Source organism: Engraulis encrasicolus, chromosome 9 (assembly GCF_034702125.1).
Source record: "Engraulis encrasicolus isolate BLACKSEA-1 chromosome 9, IST_EnEncr_1.0, whole genome shotgun sequence".
Taxonomy (NCBI): Eukaryota; Metazoa; Chordata; class Actinopteri; order Clupeiformes; family Engraulidae; genus Engraulis; species Engraulis encrasicolus.
The window spans coordinates 21591064-21610780 of record NC_085865.1 but is presented as its reverse complement, the minus strand read 5'-3'; the positions used below and the strand labels follow the sequence as shown (position 1 = coordinate 21610780).

General features: G+C 45.8%; 1 protein-coding gene across 7 annotated transcripts in view; it reads right to left on the bottom strand.

The window, feature by feature from the left end:
• ptprma (protein tyrosine phosphatase receptor type Ma) overlaps positions 1-19717 on the bottom strand; it is a 304853-nt gene that overhangs the window by 39094 nt on the left and 246042 nt on the right. For 6 of the 7 annotated variants that reach the window (XM_063206751.1, XM_063206753.1, XM_063206752.1 and 3 more), the window contains 4 exons: positions 16750-16824; positions 12752-12945; positions 5746-5833; positions 3641-3717 (listed from right to left, as the gene is read on the bottom strand). In XM_063206751.1, coding sequence (XP_063062821.1) covers positions 3641-3717; positions 5746-5833; positions 12752-12945; positions 16750-16824 — 434 coding nt within the window. The remainder of the gene's footprint in view (positions 1-3640; positions 3718-5745; positions 5834-12751; positions 12946-16749; positions 16825-19717) is intronic. The other variant, XM_063206756.1, reaches the window with a different exon arrangement.

The window sequence follows — 19717 nt, the reverse complement described above, 5'->3', positions numbered from 1 at the left end:
TTTCAAAAAGCAGAGCCTATACAGCATGGCCAGCCAATCAGAGCACTCAAAACATGCTTACTGTTAAAGCAAAGATGATCTTCCAACACGGTTCAATTTTGCCTTAAAGTCTAACGGCAATTCCTGTACAGTAACACACCAGTCTGCTCACACCTACTCACACCTACACACAGACACATAGACACACAGATGCTGCAAACAATCACAGGCTAGGCCACCTGTATTCAAACAGAGGGGCATTAAAGTGCCAGCTTTAGTTTCCCGATTGTCTGCATTATTTTGTTATTCTTATTTTGCCTTCTGTAAAACCCTCCTGAAGGTCCCTGATCTCTCTCCAACTGTTAATTCAGTATGAGTCCCCATCACATGCAGGCCCCTCACTGATGACGGCAGGTGAAAATCATATCCTATGGGTGTATGGGTGGTACACAGTAAAAAAATGGGGTGTCTGGTACTGAGTAGACTCTGAAAACGTGACAGTCTCTTTTCTGACACAACTCAGAGCAGCCCATCGTCCTATGACAATTCTTTGTCTAAATGTATTTTAATGTGAAAAACTTTCAATGAGCAAAACTTTCTCTAAGAGGTTTCTAATAATTCGGAAAAAAAACGGTACCCCCCTTGAGATCACCTGTTGTCTGCATTCTTTTTTTTCATTTTGTTTTATTTGCACATATAATTCCCCATAATGAATTAAATAACTAAACTGAAAAGATGCAATAACACTTTGCAAGTTAATCTCTTTCATTTCCACTACCTTTCTAATCACCTTCCAAAACTTAATGACAAACAGACACCAAAACACATTGTTATGGGAGAGCCTGACAGATCAACAGTCATCCAGGCAAATCAATAGCCTTTATCACATATTCATATCACATATCTGTTGTCGAGACTTGTGACAACCTGGCGCCAATTGTGATCATGATCCTGCCACATGATGCGAAAGTGCCTTGAACCTTGAGCAGGGCCGCTGACAGCACTGGCTAGGCCCAGGACGAAGTCATCTGAGAGGACCCCTCCCAAAAAAAAAACATACAATGTAATGAGGACCCAATTCTGGCCCCCTCTAGCCTGGTACAACTGGCTCATTTGTCCCAGCACAAAGACATCTCAGAGGGCCCCTCACAAAACAACCATACAATGTAATGAGTACCCAATTCTGGGCCCCCTTTAATCCTGGGCCCGGGACAACTGGCTCATTTGTCCCCCACTTTTTGTCAGCTGCCCTGCCTGAGTGTTCATATGCAGGATGCTGCCAAGACGGTGGAGGTGAATAATTGAACCTCATTCTCCTTCCGCCTCAATCTGTTCCACCTGTTCTCTGGCTAATTTATGAGCGCCCCCCTCCCTGCTTTGAAGACATCCAGTGCTGAGGTGTCTAATGATCGGTGGTTGTAAATATTTACGTCGTACGCATTTACCAGAGATGGCTAATGGAGAATGGGGCTTGTCACATCATCATTGAGGCTTGATGAAAATTATCGTGTATGTGTGTGCGTGTGTGTGTGTGTGGACGGGAATCGGGGGAGTGTGTGTGTGTGTGTGTGTGTGTGTGTGTGTGTGTGCGTGCGTGCGTGCGTGCGTGTTTATGTGTGTGTGTGTGTGTGTGTGTGTGTGTGTGTGTGTGTGTGTGTGTGTGTGTGTGTGTGTGTGTGTGTGTGTGTGTGTGTGTGTGTGTGTGTGTGTGTGTGTATGTTTGTGTGTGTGTGTGCATGCATCTACTGTATGTCTGTGTCTGGCATGAGCTTGGGGCATGGAGCCAGGTGGGTGAGGTGAAATAGACCTAACATTTGCCCCGTTGACAGCTAGACGTCAGGGGATGAGGGGCTTTTGAACTGAGGTCACAGCCTCTGTTGAGATGGCCTCGTGACTCCCACTGTTAAGGCTGTGACCCGTCTACTGACATTTCAGAGGGCTGAACGCTTAGTAGGATACCAGTAGAAACTGGTAGGCTACAAAAGGCCCTCTTCTATTCTCTGATTGGCTTGCAAAGACATCCTACTTATGAAACCATGTCAATGTGTTTGAAACCAGACCATCTTTACAATATGACCAGAGAGAGTAGAGAGAGAGAGGTTCCATTGGCCCATTGTTTCCGGGGGAGGGGGAAATCCCCCTTTAGGCAGACCTAGGCAGACCTAAGGACTGTTCTATTCAATGCTAGGAGTATTATGACACGCCCCTTTAGGCAGACCGGAACCTGGTCATGTTAGGTGCCCATAGCAACCTATTATGTTGGCATATCTCTATATACTTAAATAATCTCTGATATGACATACAGAGGACTGGTGTTGCAGCATACCAGTGCTCTCTTTGGAACTTGAAAATAAGCCTTGCTTGCATCTGAATATCACAATAACTCCCTTTTCATGTATCTGAAAAAATGTTTTGGAACAGTGATTCAGTGGTTCATGGCATTGTACTAGCCCATCTTTATGTGCTGCTTGTTACAACAAATCACAAATGCAACGAACTGAGCGTGACACGTGACACCATGGCACTCTGGTGGCAGTTTGTTGACGAGCGGAGCAAGCAGCCACAGAGCAAATCAGCTCTTAGCAGGCGGCTCCTGTCAAACAGAGAGCACGGTACCACCAGGGATTCTCTCTACTCTCTCTGGTACCACCAGGGACCAGGGGGAGCAAGCACTGGGACTGGACTGGACTGAGGGTTGCCCAAGTGTGAAAATAAAAAAATGCCTTCAAATCCATGGCATTAGGTTGGATATTGTAGTAACTGCACATTTGACATATCAATATCTCTAAATATAACACATTTGGACCATAATGCCTTGTAACAAGGCAAAGGAGGTGTAATGAAGACCATTTTCAGTCTAAACTGAATTTTGGCAACATATGAAGTTACTGCATTTTGCCTTTGTATCCCCCCCTCCCCCCAACTCGGCTCACTCAGCCCAGCCAAAGGTGTTTACCAAAGACCCTGTTTGTTTGGGTGGGGAGGATGGGTAGACGCTTTACCCTAGATCTATTTATCTGTCTGTTTATGTGTGTTGTTTTGTGGGAGAATCCGGGGAGTGTGTGTGTGTGTGTGTGTGTGTGTGTGTGTGTGTGTGTGTGTGTGTGTGTGTGTGTGTGTGTGTGTGTGTGTGTGCGTGTGTGTGTGTGTGTGTGTGTGCGTGTGCGTGTGTGTGTGTGTGTGTGTGTGCGTGTGTGTGTGTGTGAGTGAGTGAGTGTGTGTGTGGGCAGGGGTATGAAGGTTTGAGTGGTGGTGGTGTTTAGTGTTCTAGAATCAAAGGCAAGTCTGTGAGCAGAGTGTCTGGATGGATCAATTCTGTTTTTACTGTTTTGCCAAAAGAACTGGAGAAGGGTGAGAATTGTGAACTCAGGAACTTGGGTGTTTGTCTGCAATGTACACATCCATACTCGCAGACCTTAAGGTAGACACACACACAAACACAAACACATACAAACACAAACACAAATACAAAGACATACAAACACAAACACAAACACAAACTCTCTCTCTCTCTCTCACACACACACACACACACACACACGATGCATGCACGCACGCACACACACACAGAGTAAACACACACCTTTCTGCCCTTCACCACCCACCAACCCACAAACACATTGACCTTGGTGTCCCCGTCCTGTACGCCGCTTGTACTTACATCAACATAATTTGCATTAATGTAGTCCGAGGTCTGCTCCCCCTCCACAGGCTGTAGCCTCACACGAGAGTGATCATCTAGAGGAGGAAAAGAAAGAGAGAGAGAGAGAGAGAGAGAGAGAGAGAGAGAGAGAGAGAGAGAGAGAGAGAGAGATACCGTGAAAGAAGGAGAGAGGGGCGAAGAGAGGTAGAAAGTGATGGCGAGAGAGAAAGCAAAAGTGAGAGAGAAAGCAAGAGACAGAGAGAGACACCACAATTACAAATGGAAATGAAAATTACACACATATCCCACAAATGCATTCTAGCCGCCTTCGGGGACTGATTGAAGAGTGTGTATGTACATAAAATTATCTTTTCAAATTGCCTGTTTCATTTTTTATTACACTTTCCATCTGTCCAAAAAAGAAAACAACTGCACAACAAGTATCAGGCTTACGAATGTCTTTACTTATCACACGCTGTGCTCAGTGACAAGGAATATTCACCATATGCTTTTATTATTTTTTGTTGTTTCCTACACGGTTAATTTTTCAGTGTTTGTCCAACACTTAGAGACCGGAATTTAGCACTCCTAGTGTTATTCATACTCTTTAAGTGTTGATTTATCACTGTATAATTTACACTAAAGGACATGTGTACTAGCACTTTACTGCTAGTCATCTTGCTTTGGGCCTTTAAATGTCGAGGCCGAGAGACGCTAAGATGATGTGAAGGATTCACACGTTGTCATCATGACCAGTCGAGCCCCACAGACATGTTTTCACACAGCATTCCCTCACATGCCACACATGCCTTTATGTGTGCGTGCGTGCGTGCGTGCGTGCGTGCGTGTGTGTGTTTCTATAGAGGGGGGGTCAGGATAGGGCTGGATGCAGGGGTCATCATTCAAGTGTTGTGATTGGCTGGTGTGTCCCCCCCCCTACAGGCAGGAAGTGGCTGCTGTCAACACATTATGGGGGCAGCCATGTTTGTTTGTTTGACGTCCACCCCCTTTGCCTTCCTTCTTTCCTTCCTTCCTTCTGGGGACATGTTGGCTGGGAATAGCAATCGCTGTGCAGGGAATTGTGGGAAATGGGGAGGTGTGGATTGGAGGAAGGCCATTACACCCTGGGCCTTGTAGCTCCAGCTTCTTAGAAGATGAATTATTCACTGGTCTGAGGGCTTCATTTTCATAATTACAGCTGACTGACTGACGCTACGGAGCTGGAGCGAAATGTTGTTCGTGCACAAACACATACCACCACCACTGTCAACTTGAGCATAGACCAGGACAGGGCTTTAAGGCTAATTTGATTTTTGATTTTCTTGGTATAGAGTGCTATCTAATCAGATCTGTCATCATATAGACATCACTTATAATAGCAAGCAGCCTAAGGAGGGATTCCATTACAAAAACACACAGGCAGCAGAGGTGTCAATCCCGGGGTTCACAGAGTAAAATCCGTGTCATGATTTCCTTCCAGAATAGCTGATCTGTCTTCAGTGCTAATATGATTAGCTGATACAGAGCAGGACCCCGTTTCTTGAAAGCATCATTGCTAACCAGTTAGCGACTTTGTAGGTTGCCAATGGGAAATTGCATTGCAAAAAAGTTAGTTGTTAACTTAGTTAGCAACGACGCTGTCGAGAGATGCACTCCTGGTTGGGTGTAATTTTGCGGCAGGTATTTTGAGTAGATATGGACCCAGGATTGTCATCTTTGACAAGCAGACATGCAGGGCTACAAGATTACAAGGGGTGGTGGTGGTGATGGAGAGCGTGCACAGTAACTACTGCAGTATTAATTCAACCCTATATTGAATGTGATAGGAGTGTTTAACCCCCAGTCAGGGTTGTTTGTGAAATTTAAATTTTAAATGCACAATTTTAGTCAATTTTGGTGGCCTCTGACCCACTGTGAATTTGAGTTTGACACCCCTGTACTAAGCGTTGAATTAATGCCACAAAGCGGAAGTGAAACGTTTCGCACTGTATATCCAAACAAAATGGTGAAATTAAAACTTCGAACATCAAATGAGACCATTAAGTATTTCCTCAGAATAGTGTTGAATTTACAGTGCAAAAATGTGCTGTGGTACTTCGAGGTGGTAAGACGTCCCTACTCACATGCAATGATGTTGCCGTAGCGGTTCTTCATGCGGTTCTCGTCCTTCTTGGCCGAGTCCCACGGAGCCGACTGGCCTTCAAAGAAGCTCTGTGGAGACAACGACCGAGGACATTAGCACACACACACACACGTTCAGGGGGGAAGCAAAGCAAGCACAGATTAAATCAGTGAGAGAGAGAGCTGGAGAGGATGAGGGAGAGAATAAGACAGTGTAAGCAAGAAAGGAAAGTAGAGGAAAAGAGAGAGGGAGAGAAAGTGATACAGAGAAGCAAGGAAATGGAGAATAAAGAGAGAGAGAGAGGGAGAGAGAGAGAGAGAGAGAGAGAGAGAGAGAGAGAGAGAGTAAATGAGAGAAAGAGAGAAAATGAGAAAAGCCTACACAGAGAGTAAAGTAGATAAAGAGGGGGAGGAAGGTCACAGGTTAGCTCCACAAATGACGACCTGAGTGCAGTATCAACCCTTTACGGTTGAGGGAAGAGAAAAAAGAGAGAGAGCTGCAGAGTTAGCACAGTTAGCGCTGTTTGCACATCATCATTAGACATCAAAAGGCTGGAGCTGGGGACCCTGGGAAGCCGTGCGAGACAGAGGGTCCATTAGCAGTGGCGCTAGTGCTCACTGAACCCCCGCAACCTCCCCTCCACCACTCCTCCAGCCCTCCCTCCGTCCCTCCATCTCTTAGTCCGCTCAGAGCGGTCTCGCTGTCACTGTGTCTCCTTAAAGACCTCTTCTGGAGGAAATTAAAGGAAAAGGGAATAAGAGGCGATAGGGTTCTTTGGCACTGGGGGGGGCAGAGAGGGAGAAGGATGGAGGACTGTGTACTGCATGTGTGTGTATGTGTGTGTGTGTGTGTGTGTGTGTGTGTGTGTGTGTGTGTGTGTGTGTGTGTGTGTGTGTGTGTGTGTGTGTGTGTGTGTGTGTGTGTGTGTGTGTGTGTGTGTGTGTGTGTGTGTATGTGTGTGTGTGTGTGAATTGAGGCGTGTGTCTGTGTATCTGTGTGTGTAGGCGTCTGTGTGCTTATGTGTGCTTATGTGTGTGTGTGCGCACGTGTGTGTGTGTGTGTGTGTGTGTGTGTGTGTGTGTGTGTGTGTGTGTGTGTGTGTGTGTGTGTGTGTGTGTGTGTGTGTGTGTGTGTGTGTGTGTGTGTGTGTGTATGCATCTGTGTGGATATATGTGTTTGATAAGGGGGCAAGAGAGAGCATCCAAGGCTCTTCTGCAAAAAAAGACGAAAAAAAAAGCCTCATGCATAATGCATGCTTTGCGGTGCTGGTGCGCAAGTCGTATCGAGCTCGGCAAGGCCGCACAATTAGGTCCAATTATGAAAATAAACCTCAGCACCGGCTCTCGGAGGCGATGGCAAGAGTTTGGCTAAGCAGGGGGCCCTTGGATAGGCTTGTGTAGTATGTTTGTAGCAAAAAAACTCGACTCCACTCCAAAAGCAAGGCTCTTCTCCCAGCCAGCCAGCCAGCTGCCTCTCCACACCAGTCCGCTCGAGAGGCATAAATAGACTGTAATGAGGCCTTATTATTATTACCATCCGCCATTCGCAGTCACTTGCATCCGTACCGCTCGCGATCTCGCACACAATCGGCCGTGATTGCTCGTGATTGCTTTACGACAGTGTATTCGTTCGTCGTCATTTTTTTTTTCTTTTTCGCCTTGTGAAAAAAAAAACCAAGCCTCCTGTCTGTCTGAATGCCGAAGATGAGATCCGGATTCGTTTGGAGAACAAAAGGCTTTGATCAGATTTTGGAGAGCTTAATGACGGCACGGCTCTCATCCGAGATCACATCTTCAGACTGTCGCAGACGTCAATCTCACAACTGGATAGCGACATCGCAAACAGAGGTCCTCTTTCTGTTTTTTTCCCCCCTCTCTTCCTTTCTATCTTTCTTTTTTCGTTTGAAAAGCCGGATGAAAACCATCTCCAACGGCCACTTGAGCGAAACGAGGGATGGTTAACTTCCCGAGTGTCTTAAAGTCTGTGGCCCGTAGTAGACCAAGGGAATAAGCCAAAATAAATGCCATCTTAAGCAAATTACAGCTGAGTTGAGCTGAAGGCATATCATGGGGGCCCCGAATGTGTGTGTGCGTGTGTGTTTGTGTGTGGAACCATTTCAAGGCATGAAAAGAGGTTAAGTAATGTAAAAAAAAAATATTGAAAATCCCACTTCTACCTGAAGACCTGGGAGGTAGAGGGGATTAAGTCTTTAATATGCAAAATGACTGTCCCTTCTGTGGGGCCGCCGAGGCCAGGCATGAGATAGCCAGCCACCTCGTGACGGGATTAAAAGACTAGCCTTATCATGTGACCTTTTCCTGAAGCTCGGCCCAGCCGGCCCGTTATGAAAACAGTGTGGCGGCTCTGGCCTTGTAAACTGTTGGCGCAGGGGACACTTTGAAGGGCAGACGTATTTAATGCAGATTGCTTTTGCCCCCGTCTTTTTTTTCCCCGCTTGCGCAACGGAACTGGCGGCAAAGAGACATTAAACGCACTTTAATACATATTGACAATGTCGTGACGCCTCTTCCTCGTCTCTCCTCTTTGCCCCCGTTCGCTCCCTCCCTCTCCCCCTTCTCTATTTATTTATTTATCCTCCATGCCTCAGACTCATGGTCTCGGTTTTCGTTTATATAAAAAAAGGAAAAAAGTCACCAGTTTGTTATTCAGCACTGGCTTATGTCTTTCAAGACAGCTGTCCTTTCATGTCGTGGCAGTGACAGAGAGCTGACGAGCTGAAGTGGGTGGGGTGCATGTGTGTGTGTGTGTGTCTGTGTGTGTGTGTGTGTGTGTGTGTGTGTGTGTGTATGTGCATATCTATGTACTTGTACACACATGTGTGTCCGTGTGCATACATGAGTGTGTATGAGTGTATATGCAAGTATGTGGGGTTGTGTGTGTGTGTGTGTGTGTGTGTGTGTGTGTGTGTGTGTGTGTGTGTGTGTGTGTGTGTGTGTGTGTGTGTGTGTGTGTGTGTGTGTGTGTGTGTGTGTGTGTGTGTGTGTGTGTGTGTGTTGTGCGATTGTATGTGTGTGTGTGTGTGTGTGTGTGTGTGTGTGTGTGTGTGTGTGTGTGTGTGTGTGTGTGTGTGTGTGTGTGTGTTGTGCGAGAGTATGTCTGTGTGTGTGTGTGTGTGTGTTGTGCGAGTGTATGTCTGTGTGGGGTGCCTGCCGACAGGAAGGAAGGAAGGAAGGAAGGCGGGAGGCAAGACAGCGAGCGAGAGTGACAGGCACCTTTCATACGCCTGGCACATCGCTGGCGGATAATGAGATGCAGAGTCCAAGGCACAGGCCACAGAGGGAGGGAATAATAAGAGCGCAATCAAACTGCTTCCGACGCATGTCAAACTGCACGGGGTATAGCCTAGCCGTGTCAGCTGCGGAAGACTGTCACATATTCATGTATTCAAAACAGACGTGAGCCGATGGTGAGAGCTCTCTGACAAACTGGAATTCACTGCCAGCGTGAAATGGGGCAACCGCTATAAAAAATGCATAATGACAGGAGAAGTTCCACAAGGATAATTTTTTGTCTCAACCCCAAGCCTGAGACTGTGCCATGCTCAGTATTTACATGGCAAACGCAAAGAAATATAGCTACAATGCGCTTCGAGGACAAATATTCCTGTGCAAACTGAAAATAATCTAAAGTTGCTGAATTGAAACAGGAAAACATTGTTTGCTTAGCTGTGGATGATGAACACAATCAACATATTAGTTACAGGTAATAATGAATTATTAACATTTCCCACAAAAACCTATAGAATATTGAGAAGTGGCTTCTCTGGAATTGCTTAGAGGCAGCTTGAGGCTGAAGCTATCGCTGCAGGGCCTCAAAAAGCGATTGGCTAGCCAACACACCACCAGGTAACAAACTGGTTCCTGATTGGTGGATCACTTCAAATGACTGCAACATTGTAGAAAACCTTGGCAGCCTCACGACTAGGAATACTTCTAAGTCTCCAACCATATTCCCATGCCATAGTTAGAGGAACTAGCAGCATTCTCTAGTACTACAGGCCAAGGAACAACAAGCTGTGTAAGTATGATTACGGGGACGTTGTAGTGCATGCCAATATTCTCCGTGTGACATAAATTCAGGTTCAAACTCCTCTGTGCATTACAGGCATCATCAGCCAAAAATAAACTTTGGACAGGAAGTCTGGGTAAAGAACCTTTGAGGTTGAATAAGAATGAGGTTACTTGTGGTAAAAGTTCAAGGCCCTTGGCAATAAAGACTCTGTGAAATGCATTAAAATTGGGAGGGAAAGAACACAAGAACACTTGAATGATAGCTGGGGCTTCTTCAGTCACAGATTGTCTGTCACAACTCAAAAAAATATGACAGAGCCTGTGTTGTTGCGAGAATAATCAAACGCTTGATCTTCTAAGGCAGATAGCGTGGAGTGCCGTCTTATGGGAATAAAATATGAACTATGACAGATTCTTTTTGTTTTTTTTTCTCCTGGCTTTTAGACAAGAGTGTTTTTTGTCCTCAGTTAGTCAGGGATTTAGCATCTCCCTGCGCAAGTTTAATCAACACTATTAATTAAAGCAGTACTTTTAATTTCCAGCACTCGCCAGAATTAATTTTCATCTGAAAAAAATACATCAAAAAGACATCATCACACCCTGCATCACTGAAAAGAAAAATTACACACACTTCTTTTCGGGCACATGCTATTTGATTTTGTGAAAAGCAATCCATCATCAGCATGAATTTGGACATTGTCATTTAAAATAATGGTCAAGCTAAACATTAAGCTAAAAGCTACAGTTACTATTGGCTAAGCTAGTCTAGAGCTAACGGTTAGCTGTGAGGCTACAACAAGCAACAATTGGACAAAAAACAATCTTACAAAGGGGTGAGCTTACCTCATTTAGCTTTTCCAAAGTTAATGTATGGTATAACAAGAAGCATGGATCGGGGGAGAGATTAAAAGTTAAAAGAGTTTAGTGTCTCAAACGTTCTTCCTCGTCATTTCTTAAGACCATTAATCTAAGACAGGATAGCAAAACGGAAACAACGGAAAGGCACATTGCAATTATGAGCTCTCTTGCACTTGTACTTGTTTTTAAGAAGGAGGAGAGAGAGGAGTAACAAAAAAACTAAAAATGAAAAAGAAGTAGTAGTAACAAGCATTTTTTAAAAGAGATAGGCCTATGTGTGCATTTGCGTATCTGTGCATATGCATGCACATGCGTGCGTGCGTGCGTTTGTGTGTGTGTGTGTGTGTGCGTGTGCGTGTGCGTGTGTGTGTGTGTGTGTGTGTGTGTGTGTGTGTGTGTGTGTGTGTGTGTGTGTGTGTGTGTGTCTGTGCGTGTGCATCAATTATTCTGCACACTGTATTTTTAACTGCCGATATTACTGCAGCCCAGCTACCTGAAGTCCTAAAATCTTTATCCATAATGAATCGAACCCTCAGGGCTGCATCTAACCGCAAGCCCAAGCCTGGCAGAGAGAGCTATTTGATTTGAATTATTTATTTAATTCCACTGTTATTTAACCATGAATTTTCAGGCAAAGAGAGGAATCTTTTTTCTTTCTTTCACCATACAGGTACATATGATCCCAAAAGATACATCTCCACACATCATGCTGAGGCTTTTAAGGGAGTGAAAAAAGAAAACTAAACAACTGCTCCCAATTCTCTCTCTCTCTCTCTCTCTCTCTCTCTCTCTCTCTCTCTCTCTCTCTCTCTCTCTCTCTCGCTCTCTCTCTCCTCTCTCTCTCTCACACGCACACGCACACGCGCACACACTAAATGTGCTGAAAAGGGTGACAGAGCTGTGAGGCACAGCAGTTTACTTAAGAAGAGGCGCTGTGTGTGTGAGACGCGCTGTGTGTGTGTGTGCGTGTGTGTGTGTGTGTGTGTGTGTGTGTGTGTGTGTGTGTGTGTGTGTGTGTGTGTGTGTGTGTGTGTGTGTGTGTGTGTGTTTAACATCAAACACTTAGTGAGGCTGACATTTCTCTACGGCTTCAGCCATTAACAAACAGTTTCATCTGCGGGATCCGCAGACATCGCAAGAGAGGGAGAGAGAGATAGGGAAAGAGAGTAAATAGCCATGTGTATGCTTATCCCTCTATGTCTATATAACGTCTGTCTGAATATGTCTGCGCGCGTGCGCGGGCGTGTGTGTGTGTGCGTGCACCTGTATGTGTGCACCTGTGTGTATGTTTGTATGTGTGATTGTGCGTGACTACATGTGTGTTTAGGTGTGTACGTGACAGTGTGAACTTTCTGCTTTAGCGGCCAATTTTCCCAGCAGGCAGGATGGGTTAGGGTTGCTAGGCAGTTAAACGACTGGCTTCTTTGGGGCATTAAAGACCTAAGCGGGTGGCTTGCCGTGAACCAACCACAAGAACACAAACACAAAAGCTGGAATAATTTAAAGATCACACCAGTACAGCGAGTGAAAACATTAAAAGAGAAAACACAAACACGCACACACACACACACAGCTTTTAGCACATTAGTGACTCATAAAAATTCCATTAAGAAAGAGAAAAACACATTAATGTGGCATGTCCATGCAGATACGTGTGTCTAATAACCAGGGGAGGGGGTGAGTTAACGGGGACGGAAACGATAAAACAAACAAAACAACCCACAGATATCAAAAGAACGTGATGCAGACAATGCAAAAATAAAGATGCAACAAAAAACATTAAAAAAAACAGTGATGGAAAAAGAAGTGCTTAGAGAAATGGAAGAACAAAAGCTATTTTATGTTCTCAGCTAAGGATGTTTTGTGAATTTGATCACGGTGGTGGTATTGGTGGTAGTTGGGGAGATGGCTGTGAAGAATCTGTGGACAGGTCGTCACAAACAGACCAAAAAAAAAACAACAACCAACAAACCAACCAAAAAAGAAATTCAAACAAAACAACCAATCAATCAAAAAGCAACCAATCAACCAAACAAACAAGCAATAGGTGCAAAAAACAAAAAAACAAAAAAACGAACAAAAAAATGAACCAAAAATCCAGAGTGAAGGCCTGCTCACCTCATACTCCTCCTTGAAGCCATAGCCCTCGGCACACTTCATCTGGGTGATGTGCTGCAGCAGGTCGGCCACGCGGATGGCGGGGTGCAGCTGACCCGTCTGGTAGGGCACGTCCTCACGGTCGCGCTTCTTAAAGGAGTGGGTGTGGGACTGCACCAGGCTGCTGGTGTCGCTGGTCATCGTGTGGTTCTCGTCTGAACGGACAGAAAGACAAAGGAGGAAGGAAGGAAGGAAGAGGAGGAGGGTAGAAAGAGAGAAAGAGAGAGAGAGAGAGAGAGAGAGAGAGACAGAGAGCGAGAAGAAGAAGAAGAAGAAGAAGAAGAAGAAGAAGAAGAAGAAGAAGAAGAAGAAGAAGAAGAAGAAGAAGAAGAAGAAGAAGAAGAAGAAGAAGAAGAAGAAGAAGAAGAAGAAGAAGAAGAAGAAGAAGAAGAAGAAGAAGAAGAAGAAGAAGAAGCAGCAAGATAGGAAACTGTCAAGACATGCATTCACCAAACACTGAACAAAACCAAACAGCCAATACCACAAACTCGTAAAGAGATGGATGAACACAGGGTTACGATATAGAGAGTGTGTGAGAGAATGAGAACATATCTAACCAATCACTTATGTATAATCACGACACAAATAGCTCCAGACAAAACAGACTTATTAAACTCTTCTGCTAAACATTATGCATACATACGATCAACAGCTAAAGTTACGTCTAGATACAAGCTACAGTAGCCTCCTGTCCTGGTATGCTAGCTTGTGGCTAAGTTCTCAGTTACTAGTAAAACTCGCTATCCACAAAGTTAGACCAATGGCAGAGATGAGATTGCACGAATGATGGGATGGCTGATACGGGTGACTGCGGCCATGTGGCGCAAAATGGAGGATTGGCGGACATCGCAGTGGAAGTCTGATGGAAGCACCTTCACAACAACACAAGGTTTGGCACAGCATGTCACTAATATGGCGGAAGAGGAAGAGGAGGAGGAGGAGGAGGAGGAGGTGGCAGGGTTGTGATCGAAGCCAAATCAAAAAAACGAAAAAGGGTGAATGAGAGAGTGAGTGGCAGAGAGGGGAGGTCGGGGAGAGGGGATGGCACATCGACCCACATTACGCATGATAAGAGTGCTCCATGGATGAGTTCCAAATCGCCCATGCTGGCGTTATGGCTTCACAAACGTGGGGTGGACAGGGGAGGGTATGAGATGCTTACACAAGGCCATGCGAGGCAACATAGAGCCAGGGGAGCAGCCCAAATCCCTCCCATACTCCCCTCATACACACCACCCACACCCAGTAACCAACCCTCCCTCCCTCCCTCCCTCCCATTCTCCCAAGTCTGTTAAATGACAGGCAAAAAAACCCTTGGGCATGACTCACACACACCGGCATCTCCCCTCCCCAACCCCCCCATCAAGAAAAAATAAACACAGGGCAGTTTGGGAACTTACCATTAATTGGCACTTTTTAAGAGGATACATAACAGGTTAAATGCGAAGAAAAAGGAGAAGAGAAAGGAAACAGGGTATAAGCAACAAGTTGTAGCATAAGCACTTGCACAGTGTAGACTGCTTTTTCAGACTTTTTTTTTTGAGGACTGACATTGTGATTTCGACTGCCTGCACTTGAGAGGGGCCTACTGAAGATGCTTAGGAGGATTGTGAAAATAGAATCTTGGAGTAACCAATGGGAAAACACACTGTGTGACCATGTGACTGGCAACAGAATTCTCGCCCTGGGTCTGCCATTTTGGGTTGGCCGAATTAGCAACAGAGGCAAATGGCTTTTCTTTAATAGCATGAATGTTTAAATCTCCTCTCACTCTCTCACTCCAATGTTGGCATAAAAGATTCACACTACATGCTAGCCACATCCAATTAAAGAAAATGCTGTGGCCGCTTCTCACATCAAATAAATCCATTTGTGTGACTTTAATAACAATACTAGACACAATTACATGAAATGCATCGCCAATGACTGCTACAGCTTGGTAGCAACAGAATTATTCAGAATATGGCTATATATTTTTAAACAACGTCTGGCCTTTAATCTAATATGAATGAGCTCTCCAATGTGTGGGCCATTTTCTGAGCAATATTATCATGTGTTTTGCAACACTGCTAGCGGCAGTCTCTCTTGCAAACCCTCTTCACAAACCTCTGGGCTGCACTTTGTTTTTTCTTTTTCTTTTTTTTTGGTTCTTTTCTTTTTTGTTTCGAATAATAATGATGCTGCACCATCCAGTCACCCCCCCTCATCCAGTCCACATTGTCCATGCACATGAGAGTCATAGACATACGTGACGTCACACGCACGACACGGAATGCGGATGGGATGGGGGTGAAGCACACCTCGGCTTGGGAAGAAAAAACCCTCGTCTTACAGAGAAGAAGAAAAGCAGGCAGGTATGGATGTGAGGAAGCCATCATCGGTAACAAACCAAATCAACTATCTACCGCCCTCTCCCTCTCTCTCTCTAGCTACCTATTTTTCTATCTATATATCTCTTTCTCTATATCTGTATCTCTCCTAATCTAGCTGCTCATCACTATATCTTATCACGATACTTCTCTCTTCACTGACTGTCTCTCTCCTTAGGCTCTCTACGTTAGGCCTAGGCTACACATTATGTGACATCAGAATGGCTAACAGAAGGTGGCACTTGTAAGTAGGTAATAACAACAACAACAATAATAACAGCAACAATTACAACAACAACAACTTAAAAACAAACAAATAAAGCAAAAAAAAGAGAAAAAAAGACAAAGACAGTAAACAGGAAGAGTGGTTGTCTCACCTAAGATAGCAGTTGGCACAAACGGATCTGCCATTAGCCCAAAACCAGTGCAGAGAAGAGAGTTACAGAGAGGAAACAAGATGGCAGAGTGAGTGAGCGAACACAGGCCCCTGCACACCACACACACCGAACAGCAGCAGCAGCAGCAGTAGTCCACAGAGGACATGTTAGATAAGAGTTAGATTAGACCAGGGGTGTCAAACTCAAATTGCCTGAGGGCCAAAACAAAAACCTGGAACAAAGTCGCGGGCAGAACTCAACATTTATTAAAAAAATGACTAAAACTGTGCATACATGCGCTTCATACTCATAGTTAAATTTCACACACACTCTTTCCCATCATGTATGGTAGTTCAAATGTGTCTGCACATCCTGTGACACACCATATTTCTTGTTCAAGTCTTGTTACGCTTTACATTAATGGTGCATGTGGGCCAACTGCAATACAGATTTAAAATGATCTCGCGGGCCGAATAAAACGGCTCGGCGGGCCAGATTTGGCCCCTGGGCCTGAGTTTGACATCCCTGGATTAGACGGTCAGAGACGACAGTCAAAACCCAATGGAAGACCTGCTGACTTATAGAGCAATTGCGTGATTTAAGGGCATGGCGAAATACATTGTTTACTATCATTTAATTTTCAAAATAACGTCTTCAATTTACTTCTGTAGTTGCTTATCTTTTCACAAGATAAAAAACGGCTCTTTCCACTGGGTTAGAAGAAAAAAAAAGAAACAGAAAACAAAACAAACAGATATACGTACATTTCTGTCGATTAAAGCAACACTACCTTAATCTTCTGTTAGTGCAAGCACAATACAGTTCACCATTCATTAGTGTAACAGGGTCAAAGACGTCCAAAAAGGAACTGTCATTCAGTGTAACGGATACCTTCTGCTGATTGTAACTGTAAGAAACATGACTCTTTGACTCTCAGCAGAAGGTATGCGTTACACTGAATGACAGTTCTTTTTTGGACGTCTTTGACCCAACAGTAAAGAAAATCCAGACAGTAGTGAAGGAGTAGAGTGGAGGAGGTACAGGAGACGCATCGTGAATGAGGGAGGTGTACAGGGGCGCAACTACAGTATATGCGACGTAAGCTTAGCAGGGGGGCGCCAAAAAGAGAGGGTAAAAGAGGGAGAATACTGTTACACCCCAGAAATGAGTAGTTGCGCCCCTGGAGGTGTACATGGGGAGGTGAGGCCGTTACCTGGGTAGTAGGAGTTGGGCACGGAGGTGCTCAGCGTGTTAGTCTTCAGGGTGAAGGATGAGGGCGAGGACACAGCTTTAGAGCAGCAAACAAAACAACAACGACAGAAACAAGAGAAAAAAGCAAGCACACCATTGTCAGTTGAGAGAGAGAGAGAGAGAGAGAGAGAGAGAGAGAGAGAGAGAGAGAGAGAGGGAGAGAGTGAGGTAGAGAGAAAGGTGGGGTTACAAAATATTACATGTTATGTGCAGTGGTGTTAGAAACGTGAAAATGCTGCATTTTTGTTTTTGCAAAGCAAAGTGCCGCATAACCTTGGTGGTGAAATTCAACCTCATACGTGAGTGTGTATATGTGGTGGGGAAGGGGGGTTATACTTTAAGCCTCTCCTCTTGAGCCCCTGTCAAGCTCCATCTTATTTTAAGTTTGTGACATCCATCTGCTATTCCCCTGGCTGTGCCTGTACTTAATAGGACATGCCTGGCTTGTTTGCTTTCCCCCAAAAAATCATGACGTGCATAAAACTCGGCATAGCTCAAATAGCGCACATACTTTCCTGTTCAATGGCCCGGGTCAGGGACATGGGACAAGAATATGACACAAATAGGCTGGTTTAAAAATAGAGTGACACGAGGGGCATTGGATGACTGTATGCAGGCCACTACAGCACAGTGGTTTGTTTATGTTAGAAGCAGTGTCGCCGTGTCATTCAGCGCCAGTGAAACCTGCTCAGTCTTGTGTTGTGCTCTCTTATCCTTCCTGTGTGAAGGTGTGTGTATGCACCCTGCAAGGCCAAGGCCATCCGGTCTCAGACACACACACACACACACACACACAGGTACACAGATCAGATGCGCATGCACGCATGCACGCACGCATGCACGCACGCATGCACGCACGCACGCATGCACGCACGCATGCACGCACGCATGCACGCACGCACGCACGCACACACCAGACAACAGGCATCCATCCGCATTGAAAAGGGAGCCATAGCCACAGATGTCTATTCAGGCTAAGAGAAGAATGACCAGCTGAACACCAGTCAGCTCCCTCAGTGAACACCAGTCAGCTCCCTCAGTGAACACCAGTCAGTTCCCTCAGTGAATAACTCTGGAGGCCTTTGGTTCTTATAAGGTTGGATTTGTAGATTTCATTATAGTGATAGACACACAAGCCAAAGGTGTCTGGAAGGGGCTGGATGTGGTGTTGAGGTTGTTGCTAAGGGCAGTTGTGGTGGTGGTTGTGGTGGTGAGCTGTTAGGGTTTTGGGGGGCAGAGGTGGAGGGGTGGAACTGTGTGGATTGTATTCTATTGATATACTGTATACTGTAAAAGGTGTCTATGCTACCTGCCGCACAAGGGCTGTATGGGCTTTGAAGATTGTACCTGGGGGCAACTGTGGTGGTGGTGATGTGGTTTGGGGGGGGATGGTCACAGAGGGGAGGGCTGGTGAAACTGTGTATTTTTATTATTCCGATATGGTATACTGTACGTGCACAAGCTACATGTAAGGGTGACTATGGTATAAGGAACTGTATAATATGGGCTTTCGAGGTTGGGATTGGGGGCAGTTGTGGTAGTGGGTTGGTGGGGTTCAGAGGCGGCTGAACACACAGGCTGGTGACAGTAGTGGGGTGACAGGGGGGTTCAGGGGGGACAGTCACCGAGGGGGGGGGGTGCTGGCTGGTGTTTGTCAGTGGCAGCTTCCTCAAGTGTGTGTGTGTGTGTGTGTGTGTGTGTGGCTGCTGCGTGCCTGTCTGCTATGACCCGAGCTGTCACTCTGCGCTATTGTGACAGACAGCCATGATAAGGTCACGCATGAGTCGCTCTGTCGTCCCCAAAGATGGCCATCCGTCCCTATTACAGGAGCCTTGTTTACTTATTTATTTACCCCCTACCTCCCCCAGCCCAACCCCACCCCCACCCCCAGCCTCTTCACTCTTGGCCACTCCACTTGGATGGATGATCAGGGCCACTGACAGCTTTGGCTGGGCCCAGGACAAAGTCATCTTGAAAGCACCTCCCAACCCCACATAAAATGTAATGGGGACCCATTTGTGGGCCCCCTTCTTTCTGGGCCTGGGACAACACACCCCTTTGTCTCCCCTGTTGGTTTCACTGTGGTTGACTGGTCGTCAGCTCTGCCATCCGGAAGGTTCTCCTAACTCCTCCTGCAATATTAAATACTGTCAATTGATCGAAGAGGGGGGTCCAATCGCGTCGCTACTTCTTCCAGTTTTGTGCCTTTGTGACAGACAAACCTGCGAGAGCGTAAAATGGCAGCAAAATGGGATTTTTTGTTGTTGTCGCTTTTCTTGTGGGACAGTGGAAGGGACAGTCATTTTGCGTCTCAGAGGAGAAGGAGACAGCACTTTATCACTTTATCCACGTCTACAGAGTCACTCATGGTGGACGGACGTCTTTTCTTTTTACTTTACTTTAAAGGCACTGCATTAATAAACTGAAGACAGGCATAAAAAAATGTGGGTTTCGCCACTTGAGACCGACAGAGCCAGCGTGAGTAATAAGCATACCGTCAAAGTGGGGATTAGCTAGCTCAGGGGGGTAAATAAATAGATGGCAGACTTTGTGTGGGTGTTTTGTTTTTTCATGTTGGGTTGAGGTGTGTGTGTGTGTGTGTGTGTGGGGGGGGGGGGGGGGGGGGGGGGGGGGGGGGGGGAGGGGGGGGGGGGGGGGGGGGGGGGGGGGGGGGGGGGGGTACTGTAAGAGGTAGGAGTAGTGGAGAACAGGCATGGGCTAAAGGCTGCTGACCCAGCATCTTGGAAGCAGGAAGGGGGTCTGTGTGTGTGTGTGTGTGTGTGTGTGTGTGTGTGTGTGTGTGTGTGTGTGTGTGTGTGTGTGTGTGTGTGTGTGTGTGTGTGTGTGTGTGTGTGTGTGTGTGTGTGTGTATGTGTGTGTGTGTGTGTGTGTGTGTGTGTGTGTGGCGGGGGAGATGGTGGTGTGGTTGG